This window comes from Myotis lucifugus, unplaced genomic scaffold (genome assembly GCF_000147115.1).
Source record: "Myotis lucifugus unplaced genomic scaffold, Myoluc2.0 scaffold_0, whole genome shotgun sequence".
NCBI classification, from domain to species: domain Eukaryota; kingdom Metazoa; phylum Chordata; class Mammalia; order Chiroptera; family Vespertilionidae; genus Myotis; species Myotis lucifugus.
Window position 1 is genome coordinate 33,375,903 of NW_005871048.1, and position 12,756 is coordinate 33,388,658.

Consider the following 12,756-nt stretch of genomic DNA (forward strand, 5'->3'; position numbering starts at 1 on the left):
GTACATAGTATTATATTTAGAATAAAATCTGAAGTCCTCATCTGACCTGTGAGGCCTTGAGAGTGGGGACCGTGGAGGTGGGGTGGAGGGGAGGGATGGAGGCTCCTAGCCTGAGAATGCTTTGTAAGTTTGCCAGATGTGGCCAGGTTTGAGAGCACCACCACACATGATCATGTCCAGAGCCGTGAAGCCTGCAAAGTTATTAGAAATGCACATCCCAAGGCCCCACCCAAGACCTACTGAATCCGAAACCGGGAGCAGAGCACAATGTGTGTGTTCATTAGTAAGCACTCTGGCAGATTGTGATCCCACTGCAGTGTGAGAACCAGCGCCCCAAGATCTCGCTATTCATAATGTGTTTTACCTGCAGCAACATCAGCATCGCCTGGGGGCTTGTCAGACACGCAGAACCTCCGACCCATCCCAGACCTCCTGAAGCCAAATCTGCAGTTTAACAGAATCCCCAGGTGATTGGCAGGTACGTTGAAGTTTCCAAGCACTGTGCTAAGACAGTGGTTCTCAATCTTGGCTGCAAACTGGAAGTACTTGGAGGGGCTGCAAAAATGCAGATGCCTGGTGAGCTGAGCAGACAGCTCCTGGTTCTCCCCACTTCAACACGGAGAGCCCTACTTTTATCCACTTTATATACCTGTGTTTGAGATAAGCTTTCATGGTAAGAAGGGCTCTACTACCACTAACCACATTTGGCTTCAGCTACTGCCCTTTTCACTGGAACAACCTCAGAGAAAATCACAGTTGCTGAAATAACTAAATGAGTCTGACTCTTGCCTCTGTAGAGCTCACAGCGTCCTTAGCTCCCAAAGTAGCCTCTGCTCCTTTCTGGGGGTCTCAACATTCCCACTGCTGCTATGATATGTTTCCTGCAGCCCTCAGAGGGCCAGAGCCACTCTACTTGCCCTGCTCTCCCCTTAACTACGGGTCACATTTTGTCCCTTTTCCCTAAAGCACAGCACTGCATCGCCTTGGTTTCAGAGTCTCTGATAAAAATAGTTCCTCCAGCTTCTGCCTCAAGTGACAGAGTAGGTGGGGTATGTCCTCTCACTTCCTCACCATAAAAACAAACCAGGAAAGCCATTTGCTTAGTGCAGTGGTCAGCAAACTGTGGCTCGTAAGCCACATGCGGCTCTTTGGCCCCTTGAGTGTGGCTCTTCCACAAAATACCACGTGCAGGTGCGCACATACACTGCGATTGAAACTTCATGGCCCATGCGCAGAAGTCGGTTTTCGGCCTGGGCAAGTCTATTTTGCAGAAGTGGCGTTAGAAGAAGTGGGGGTATGTTCGCTGAGGTCGACCCCTCAGATTGAGGACGTTTTTAGCAAAGACCAGCTTAGGAGTACCCTAATTAAGTTAATAACAATGTACCTACCTATATAGTTTAAGTTTAAAAAATTTGGCTCTCAAAAGAAATTTCAATCGTTGTACTGTTGATATTTGGCTCTGTTCACTAATGAGTTTGCTGACCACTGCCTTAGTGTTAGCGAAATGAAAACACCCACAGGAATGTGCTCACAAAACATGATTCCTGAGAATCATCTCTTCATGCTGTATCAGACATACCAGAGCTAACCACCACTTAGGTCCTGTTGGAACCAGCTGCATTATGTGAGCAAACTGAGTCTCACAGGGACCGAGTCTCAAGAAGTCCCTTGGGCAGTAGATGGAGACACAGGGGCCTGGTTCTACAAGTCCTGATTCAGGCAGATCTGCTTTCACCACATGCAATCTGCCCCTATTGCCTGTGATCTGGCATCACCCCCCGCCCCCACGCAGTGTACCATCCGCCTGGAGCAGAGGTAGCCAGTTCCCCACTCCCAATGGGAGGCGGGAGAGCAGGAATGTCAGCACCATGTCAGTAGACTGTAAATCTACATGCAAGATGGCAGAAGACATGTATTTAAAAGAAATATTTGAGGCAATGTTTTCAAGAAGAAGGTCCTTATGTACCACAAAATCATTGCAAGCTACTTGTTGCTTGAACACAGATCTTCCTTTCTACCCCCAAACATTTATTTCCATTCCAAACTTACACGTTATTTCTTGTTTCCAACAAAGCTTGCTTTACTATGAAATGTCGTTCATCCTGAGGCAAAAAAGTGAATGTATAGTATTTTCAGGTGTAGGATATTCTTGAATCATGTGTGGACAGCTGAAAACTTTCATGTTTCAGGAGCAACAACTAAAAACCACCAGAGCCTTGTCTCATTGTGGTAACAATGTAATAACATCTTAAATGAATCCAATAAATTAAGTGGACTAGTTCCTGGACTATAGTTCCTGCTCAAAAACTATTTGTGGAGGGAATGAAAAAATGAGTTTAGCAATGAATGAAAAAATTACTGCAAAAACAAGGAAGTTTGTGCTTTTACTTTAGTTGCCTAACTCTGGATATCAAAGGTTGTGAAAACTTGGAGCACATTATTTCCATATTTTTTTCTGCTACACTTTCTTTGAAAGCAAAAAGGTGGATATTTAATCTCTACATTGATTTCAAAAATTCACATATTCACACACTTGCATAAACATTCTCAGGACACATGATGAAAGCATACCAGTGACTGCTATGAACGCTGTAATGGGGGCTGTATTGGCTAATATCACACAATAATTTCTTGATATCCGGACCAAGTTAAATGGCTGCATGAAAATTTGCTACATATTTTCCAATTCTGTTCTGATGGAAAATATCTACTTTGCTTAAATAGGCGAGAGTGAAAGTCACAATGTACTGACATCCAGCATGAAATGACGCTGACATTCACTCTGACTCTGCAGGTAGACATCAATTGCAATTGTATTTTTCTAAACACTCTCTTGTCTGATGTTCTAGAGACCCCAGTGTCAGTATAATTCTCATCTGCTAAGCCATTCAGCCTCTGACGTAGGTGATAGGCAAGTGTGGATGGCATCTTTCTGGAGCAGAGTGGTGAGACATGGACAAATGCCTCCTCCCCCCTTTTTTTGTCCTCTGCTTCTGATACTGCTGGTTAGTAGACCTGTTCAATCAATATAACATAACAGGTACTTGATCACACCTGTGGCAAGGAGGTTAGTTTTAGTTTGGTGTTATTAACTTCATCCCACTGACCTCCGTTTCAACAGGCTCTCTCTCTAGCTAAGGCAGTGGTTCTCAACCTTCCTAATGCCGGGACCCTTTAATACAGTTCCTCATGCTGTGGTGACCCCCAATTTTATTGTTACAAATTGAACATAATTAAAGTATAGTGATTAATCACAAAAACAATATGTAATTATATATGTGTTTTCCGATGGTCTTAGGCGACCCCTGTGAAAGGGTCGTCCGACCCCCAAAGGTTCAACCCCCCTGAGCTAAGGAGTACCAACCAAATATATTAACAAGTCCAAAGTCAGACTTGCTGGGTGTACATCCTAGTGTATGCACTAAGATTTCATTGTAATCTTGTGCATCTGTTTCTTCATCAGTAAATAGGAATGCCAATAAAATCAACGTGAATAATAAGACCGGTGATTGAGTCAATCAATGAGTAATTATTTATCAAGTGCCTGCTGCATGCCAGGCACTATTGCAGGTGTTGGGAACATGGCGATGATCAAAACAGGGGAGTCCCTGAGCTTATCAGTGATGGCGAACCTTTTGAGCTCGGCGTGTCAGCATTTTGAAAAACCCTAACTTAACTCTGGTGCCGTGTCACATATAGAAATGTTTTGATATTTGCAACCATAGTAAAACAAAGACTTATATTTTTGATATTTATTTTATATATTTAACTGCCATTTAACAAAGAAAAATCAACCAAAAAAATGAGTTCGCATGTCACTTCTGACACACGTGTCATAGGTTCGCCATCACTGGCTTACATTCTTGTAAAAAGAAACAGAGGGCAATCCACGTATGAGCTTGACTGGCACACGATAAACTGTGCCTTCTACACATAGTTACTGAGCTCTCTGCGACCACGTGGGTTAAAAATAGTGATCTCAAGGCGATATTCTCTTGAACATTTGCTTTCCTACTTGTGATTTCTGTATTTTCCAACACAATTACAATGAACAGGGATCACTTTGGTGAGATAGTAACAAAAACAACAAAAGAGCCATGACATAAACTAACCGATACCTAAAAGTGTTTCCATGGTGTCTCATAGACGTGTGGTTCAGGGAATGATTCAGTAGACATTACCTTTCATGCTGTTTTCAGCCTGGAAGCGTACTTTCCAGCCTTAGCACAGTGGCCCGTTCATTCTCAGTTATTTCAGCATCTCACATTCTTTGGTCCAGTCTCTCTCCTGAACCTTCTCCTTAGCGGATGGACCTGACCATTATTGCTGTGTTTCCAAACCCTCAGTTAATGAAAAATTATTCTATTTTTTTCATCTTTATACAATCAGAAACTCTCAAGCAAACATTATTGCTAGTGAGCTTCACATATTTCTTGGCTTTTCAGGTAAAATGTCTTCTCTTTTTTAGCATGAATGCTTTGTAGTTTTCCCTAACTCTGTATGCAAAATGTTATAATTAATATTTTTCTTCTTTCCTCTTTTCATAATCAGAGCATCGCCAAATCCCGATGCCTGCTTTTTAATGACATGTCTGGCTCTACATAGATTAGCATAGCTTCTAAACATCCCAGAAAGTCTTCTTCCTTTCCTAAATCCTTTTCCAAAACCATGGTATTATTGTATTACTGTCATTCTTCTGGAATTACTTGGCTAATTTTCTTCCATTTATTTTGCTGGATTACTTTTTTTTTTGCTTGCTTATGATATTCATTTTTAAATTCCCAAATTACTATTTTTGCCATGCATATCCTTATACAAAATGAAAGTATCTGTTAATTTACCTCATATTTTAAGAAGAGACTCAAAATTAAAAGTCAAAAGTATTACCATATGTTAAGCATGGAGGATATTACTTACAACAAAGCTTTATGAAAGACAGATATTCTCAAATTTAGTTTTAAGAAATTGCACTTCCCTTTAGGGCTGAAACAATATTCCCAAGACCACTTGTTACTTGACAAAAAATATATATGAAAATTTCTGCAGACTCCTTTCCTCAAACATTCCTGGCACATGGCCCTGTTCCATAAATCTACCTTGCATGTCACTCTGTCCCCAGCCAGCCTTCTGGTGCCAGGTATATGATCACATCACACTATCTGTACTTGGCTTGCTAAGACTACTGCTCATCTCTCTACCTCTCCACCCCTCCCCCCCCCAATGGGGGCATGGCCCATCTCTTAATTCTGGAAAGCTCAGTTACATCTTACCAAAACTATCCTGAAGACATGAGGAATCATAAAGCATAGCCAAGCAGCACTTTAAAACTGTACAGTTTCTTGGCCTATTCCAGACTCTGTAGGCTCCTCCACAGATCTCTACTAGAAGTTTCTCTCAATTTCCGCACATCTGCCATCATGTTACTGAAGCCAGCTTCTCTCCTCAACAGAGGAAGGCCCTTCTGCCAATATTTTCCATTCCTTGGAATCAAGACCCCAGAAAAAATAAATAGAATATTTTAAAGTAAAAGTTTACTCTAAAAATATAGCATTTTTTTAAGAGAAGAGAATAACATCTACTTCATAATGCAGAACAGCTCAGCTCCTTCTTTTACAAATTCCTTCCAAAGTAGGATCTTGATCTTAAACTTGTATAACTTAAAGATCCCCTGGAACAGCTCCCCCATAAACAAAGGGAGGAAATCTTCCCTGAAAGATAAAGGCACACCTCTATCTAGAGAAACTAAACAGGCTGGCTGCTTTCAAATATCAATCTCCCTTCCCTCACTTCCCACTTTCCCCACCAATAGCCATACAGCTTCAAAACGCTTGGGGTTCAGTCCCAGAGAAACGTGTTATGCACATGTATAACTTGACTCCAACTCTTTGCTCCTAATTATGAAACAAGCATTGAAATCTGAACTTGACTGTGATCTCAAGCTGAGGAGTACCACATTTTATTTTGGAAACGTGAGCCAGAGAACACAGCCTCAGGACCAACCAGTCTGCAGTATGGCTCTGTGTATGCAAAGCTGAGGCTGCAATAATCACCTGTTTAGAGTTTAGTGGCTGTAAGGAAGGGACTAAAGACATGACCTCATAAAACACACAATACGATGCTACGGAAGAAACCCAAGGGAACCAATGTAGAACTTCCAGACTGTAATGTAGCTTGCCCTTCCTATGATTGATATGAACTGAGTTGATCCCAAAATGTCCCTGAAAAAGGCATCCATAAACACTTTGTCAATTTGGAATCCAGCAGGAAACAGGTGACGCAATCAAATTGGATAAATTGAAGAGAGTATAATAAAGGGACTGTTCGCAGAGGCAGGCAGCTTAGCGAAATCACAATTTATAGGGCAGCACCCCTGGGCCAATAACAGTGGAGAGCTCTTACTACCCCAGATCTGAAGGGTCAAGGTGAGAGAGCAGTGGTGCAACCAGGAGGCAGAGAGGTCTATGTGGAGATGGGGGCCTGCCAGGAGCTAATGATGTTGCTTTAGGGATAGAAGCATCACATGGCAGTCCCACAGGATTGCGAGGGAGCCAAGGGGACACACACCACCGTCACTCATCTCTTGCTCTGATCTCCTGCCTGGCTTGCTCCCCATGGCTGAACCCAATAGGAGCAATCTACACAGTCAGCCCACAGGCACAGGCAGGAGGAGAAGGGTGGAGAGAGTATCTGGAGAGGCAAATGTCCCACTCAATAGCATTCCTGGCCTTCCATTTCTGCCTTGTATGAGGGGCGCCTGACTTTGGATCAGAGACTGAATAGGAAGCCAAACTAATCTGAGAGAAAAACTAAAACTTAAACTTAATGGCTGATTTATTTAGGATTACTAAATCAATTTCTCCATTCATCTTAAGTGCATAATGCCTAGAATAGGTGATCTCCCTCTGCCTCCAAAACATTTTGCTATGCATACAGAATTAAATATTATTTTGTAGGCAATAGGTTCTGATAAATTCTGACCTGGAGAATGGCAGGCCCCTTTGCATATTAGTTCAAAAGATTATATTTCTACATGGATCTAGAATATTAATACTATATTAATAATATACCAGATATTAAAGAGAGTGGACTGGAGAGAAGATGATGGCTGTGAGAATCTTGGAAGTATAATTAATAGAATTTGGTGGTTGATTGAATATTGGCATTAAATTAGAAGTCCAGAAAGACTTTTAGGCTCCTAGATTTTTTTAAATGTGTAGATGGTTAGGAAGAGGTTCAGATAATCGTTCAATTTGGAACATACAGAGTTCAATGTACCTGTGAAATCCAACAACTGAATATATACCCATTGCACAAAAGAAAGATATATGGAAGTTACTATAAGGTAGAAAGTGGTTAAGGCCATGGTTATGAAGGGATCAGGTAATGATGGAGAGCAGAACAAAGAGATGGCCAATAATGAAGGCTTTAGCAACAATATTTTGAGAAATCCGCTCTCTTCCTGTTTTAGTGCCATTGCTAATCTTTCCCATTAGACTGTAAGAGCCATTAAGGACAAGGACTTGGCCTATTCTATATAATAAAAGGCTAATATGCAAATCGACCAAACAGTGGAACAACAGGTCACTATGACGCACACTGACCACCAAGGGGCAGACCCTCAATGCAGGAGCTACCCCCTGGTGGTCAGTGCGCTCCCACAGGGGGAGTGCCATTCAGCCAGAAGCCATGAACCGGGCTCACGGCTGACAAGCTCAGCAGCAGTGGAGGGAGCCTCTCCTGCCTCCATGGCAGTGCTAAGGATGTCCGACTGACGGCAGGCCCGCTTCCCGAGGTCCTAAGCCATCAGTCAGACATCCCCAAGGGCTCCCGGGCTGCATGAGGGCACAGGCCAGGCTGAGGGAACCCCCCTCCCCCAAGTGCACGAATCTCGTGCACTGGGCCTCTAGTCTTGTTTATAACAGATATTTTTTAAAGTGTTTGCGCTAGCAGAGTGCCTGGCACATGGTAAGTACTCAATATGTATTACTGAATGAACAGTGAGTTCAATCTGGCTAATGGGAGAGGGTGATTGGATTTAGGAAATGGCGTTATTTAGAGATCAATTCTCTCCCAAGGATTATCCCACCTACACCTCTCTCAGGGCTCCCCACTGAATCTGAAGTTCTTTTTCCTGGCTGACTGTTGCTGGGAATTTACAATATATCTTTTTTACTTCTATTTCTTAATTTTCAAATGTGTCTTGATTCTTACATTTCAAACTTTCTTTCAGGTCTAGAAGTAAGAAACGAAACATTTTAATCATGCTGTTGTATTCAGTTTTCCCGGTAGAAAAGCTTTTCTGACGTGGAAAACCAGAGGCCCATTCTAAGTTTGGAAAGCAATCACCGCCAACTGATAGAACACATGCTTATAAATGCAGATAGTAAGATACTAAAGATCTGAGAGTACTTTAAGGACTGTGTATCTTAAAGCAGTGGTCTCCAAAGCAGGGTTGCTTACCCTTGGAATACCCCAAACTCTCCAAGGGGCACATGGGCTCATAAAGGGAAGCAATGTTTAATGGGTGATAGTAGTATTCAAATCATTATGGTAATTAGATTCCACTGAGTGTATTTATAAGACTGATATTACATGTTAATTTTAGAATGACAATATTTAAAATATACCCCCAAATGACATCCTTTACAATTGTCTAACTTTATGATGAAAACATTTTTGGTTGACAACTTAAAAATAATGGAAATTTTATTTTAGAGCAAACACTTTAAAAAATCATTTAAGAATTACTGCCTTAAGGCAGCACTTTTAATCTTCAACAGGGACGATTAGATGGAACTCTGAGTTAAATTCCAATTTAAAGCCAGCATTTGCTTATTCTGTAAACACCTCAACAAAAACCATTTTTGTTCTTGTTTGGCATTTGCTCTCTCTTGTCCAGCTGGGATCCAAGCATACAGAAATGAGTAATAATGGGAAACGATTATACCATCTTGAATGACTCATTCAAAGAACTTGATAAACTTTCCATTTAGGCTTGTTTTAGAAAAGACTTACTGGGTGAATTCTGGTTTGTTTAGCAAATGGCAATTGCAGCACAATAAAAAGAGGATGCACACATATCAGCACAAAAGCATCACTGTGGGCCTTTTACTTCACTGCATTTGTAATATTAGGAAAGAGAAACACATTAAAAGATGTTAGTTATCATTGAAGCTACATGATAACATTTTCTTGCCTTCATCTAAAATACATTTTCTCCTGTGGATCCTTTTCTTGGCAGGTATTCATGTACAGGTGATGCACAAAATCAACTCTGAAATTCTGTGCAACCTACTACATTTTTTTTCTGTCCATTTCCCACTCCATAACTTTATTTTACATGTTTTATGACTTCTGGGCTTTTAGCTCAAGGCTAATCCAGTTCCTACTTCCTGCACAGTATTGAAAATTCAGTTAAGATTGGCAAAGGTCCACTGGTTATCACATTAAAATGATGTGCCCTTCCCTATACAATCTCTCTTACCTCTTTTCCATTTCTGTTGCCCTGAAAGGTCACCTCTTCTTAAATAGCCACCTATGTAGTAGGGGCACATTCTTCCCCCCCGATATGCAACCCTGCTTTTAGACATGAATAGAAAGCCACCTCCAGCTGACTTCGAGTAGTGCAGGTCTCCTTAAACTTCTCACTCTGTCCAGTATTCTGGGTGATGGAACATCTCACAGTCTGTATTATTTGCACCTAAAGCAATAAATATTTGCTTAATGAAATTATTAACATGCAAATTCTTATATATTCTTTTGGGTAATTTCTGCTTCCAGTTCTGTGTAAAAGATATGACAGGTTGCACATGGAAAGGACAAGCTCAGCAAGGAAAAGAATCTCTTATTTTCTGAATCTATTCCTGCCCCACTCTCCTTATACCTTTGACATTCCCAGAAAGAAACCTTGATATAAGTTTCAACTCACCTTTGTCCTTTATATCTTCTGTACAACTGCGAAGCATATAATAGATTTGTTCTTCCAAGTTATCAATAAAAATATTGAATAGAATTGGCTGTAAAATAAATCCCACGGGTTGTATCCAGTATAAAAATTTATGTAGGCATAGACCTACATCTCCAGGGCCTAGTACAATACCTGGCACACAGTAAGTACATAGTCAATAGTAAATGAATGAAAAATGAAGGAATGGTGGATAGGAACTTGACATCTTCTGATTATTATTTAGATATGATCTTCTAACCAATTAACCTCCTAAATGTATAATAATTGAGAACAATATATTTTATATTTTTCTTGAGAATGTCATGCAGGCTCTAAAGATTACCTGCATCCACTTCAAAGTAATTATGTAACTTTGGACAATGACTTGGGTTGTCTACACTTGATCCCTCATCAATCAGAGTAATGGCACATCCCCCACAGGCTTATTGGGAGACCATGCACATAAAACACTCAACCTGGTTCGTGGAAAGCATTTGGTAAATCTGAGCTATCACTTCTCCTTCTGCACATGTCTTTAATACTTGAGATTAATGCATAGGTGTGGAGATGTAAACAGTGTTGGAATCATGATGTCAATTTTTGCAGTGACATATACAATCATCTCTCTGTTAGCCACAAAATCATTTCATGTTGGCAGCTTGTACTCGTGATGGAACCAGAATGTAAAAATGTTGGTGCACATCAGGATTTAAAGTTGTAAATAACCAGACCAGTCACAGAATAGTAAAAGAAGGACTTTAGGTTTCTTTGGTGAAACAAAAGCAGGTATAAAAAGTTACAAAGTTTTTAGATTTTCATTCACAAAAAACACACACACAATCATTCACATTTTACACTATACATGGTATAATATAAATACAGGAAGTATTATGTGCATTGCAATAAAAGAGGGAAAAGTAAAACCTAATAGGGCCACACACGGTTGCTCTGTGCTCTGGAACACTTGGTGGTGGACTACAGTTAATGCAACAACCAGGGAACTTGCTCAAAGACACTGTGAATGATTGTAGCCACTGTGGTACCTTCTCAACAAAAGAAGGTTTCGTGAAAAGAATCAGTGTTGGGGCTGTTCTTTTGCTATTTGCATTTCCTAAGTTGTCTACTTTTCTCAAGATTATTCTTATTGAAATTATGGAAAGACTCCTAAATGCCTTCTTTTCATTACAGATGTTTATTTAAGCATTAAATTAAGTGGATAATAGTTCAAAGTCATCTTCGGCAGTCAGTTTATTCAAATAAAGGGGAGAAAATGAGTGGGAGGTGATAGGAAGACATTTTAACACATACACCTAACTATGTCTATATATATATATGCTCCTTGCTTAGAATCGGCAAACACCATTTGCTGAAAGCTATACACTTTTCCACTCTTTTCATAATAAACACTTGATGCATTCTATCCATCACATTATTGAATCAGGGACAAAGTACCTAAGATTATATGGTTCCAAACTGTGTGAGAGAAGTACAAAGGCTAACACTGAAAAATAACTAGCACACTATGTCAATTTTCAGGTTGGGGGGGAAAATAACATCCAATAAATTAAATCAGTATGGCTTACTTCATTTATTTATGTATGCTTCACAGCTGCAGCATTCATACATGAACATTCAAAACTTTATAAAAGATTAAAATGGTTATATATACAAAATTTCTTTCTTTGAACGTGTGTTGTTTTAACAATCCCCCACCCTCCAGAGCCCTGGGTCTATATCCATTTGAAATGTGTTGATCTGGAACCTTGCAAGTTAGTGTTACGAAAGCCATTAAAAAGTAGACCTGGTTGAGTTAATAATTAGCACTTCGACCCCTAAAAATGCTCCTGGTCAGAGAAAAGTCCTCCATTCAGGCCTTTCTTGTAAGTGAAGAAAAAGGAATGCAGCAAAGAAGAGTTCCACATTGCAGTCCTTCATCCCAGCAGGTCCCGTTAGCCAGGCTTCAGCAGCACGTGAAGCCAACCGCAGCTAAGGCTGAGATGGTGCAGTGTGGCCTACAAGACTCTGTGTTTGTTAGTTGTCCAGGAAAAGCCGTCCTCAGTCTTGCTGACAGTCAAAGGGCACGTGAAACCATTTCCAGCCTAAACAAACTACCCAAAGCAGCCAGACCAATGATTAAAGACCGCGGAGGCTCCATAATCATCATTAAATATGCCAGAACTCAGTGTGACTTCTTATTTTATATACAGGATTAAAATCAACATTAAATCATCTTATTTACATTGCCATTGGTGCTGAAATGGAGCTTTTTAAATAGTACAGTAGGCTGGTATACATTATAAAATGGTCTGCACTGGAGGCAAACAGAAAACTGAAGACATCAGATAGGCTGGAAATGGTTTCTCTCTGCCCTTGTTCCCTTTCATCTCGTTTGCTCTCTTTTTGAATGCCAATGCTTTCTTTTAAGATGTTTGGGGAGCGCAGCAACCCCCAACTGACTGGACGGTGGTCCATAAATCCAGACCAACGGATAATACTTCTCGAGGTGATAGGAAAGGCACAGGAAGTTAGGACTTTGGCTGAAATGATGAAAACACATGTTCGCCATTATAGGGATCAGCGCCTGGACTCCTGCCACCTTCGGCTCCAACGGTGCTCATGTTTTGATGTATTTATTGAATTGTCCTTTGATGAGGAGGAATTTTTTAAGTATTTCTTAGAATAAGTCCTTTGGTATGCAGATGCTACATGGAAGGAAAAGAAAGAAAGAAAGAAAACACAACAATATTACTTGCTCCATACCCTAAACTACCAGTACCGCAGCTGTAAAATGGTGTCTAGTAGCGGTTATA

General features: G+C 40.5%; 1 protein-coding gene across 2 annotated transcripts in view; it reads right to left on the minus strand.

Moving 5' to 3' along the window:
- Nucleotides 1–10,688: 10,688 nt before the first annotated feature.
- Nucleotides 10,689–12,756, minus strand: part of VCAN (versican) — a 103,567-nt gene continuing 101,499 nt past the window's right edge. The window contains exon 15 of one of the 2 annotated variants that reach the window (XM_006081239.3): nt 10,689–12,648. In XM_006081239.3, coding sequence (XP_006081301.1) covers nt 12,521–12,648 — 128 coding nt within the window. In that variant the 3' untranslated portion in view covers nt 10,689–12,520. The remainder of the gene's footprint in view (nt 12,649–12,756) is intronic. The other variant, XM_014449644.2, reaches the window with a different exon arrangement.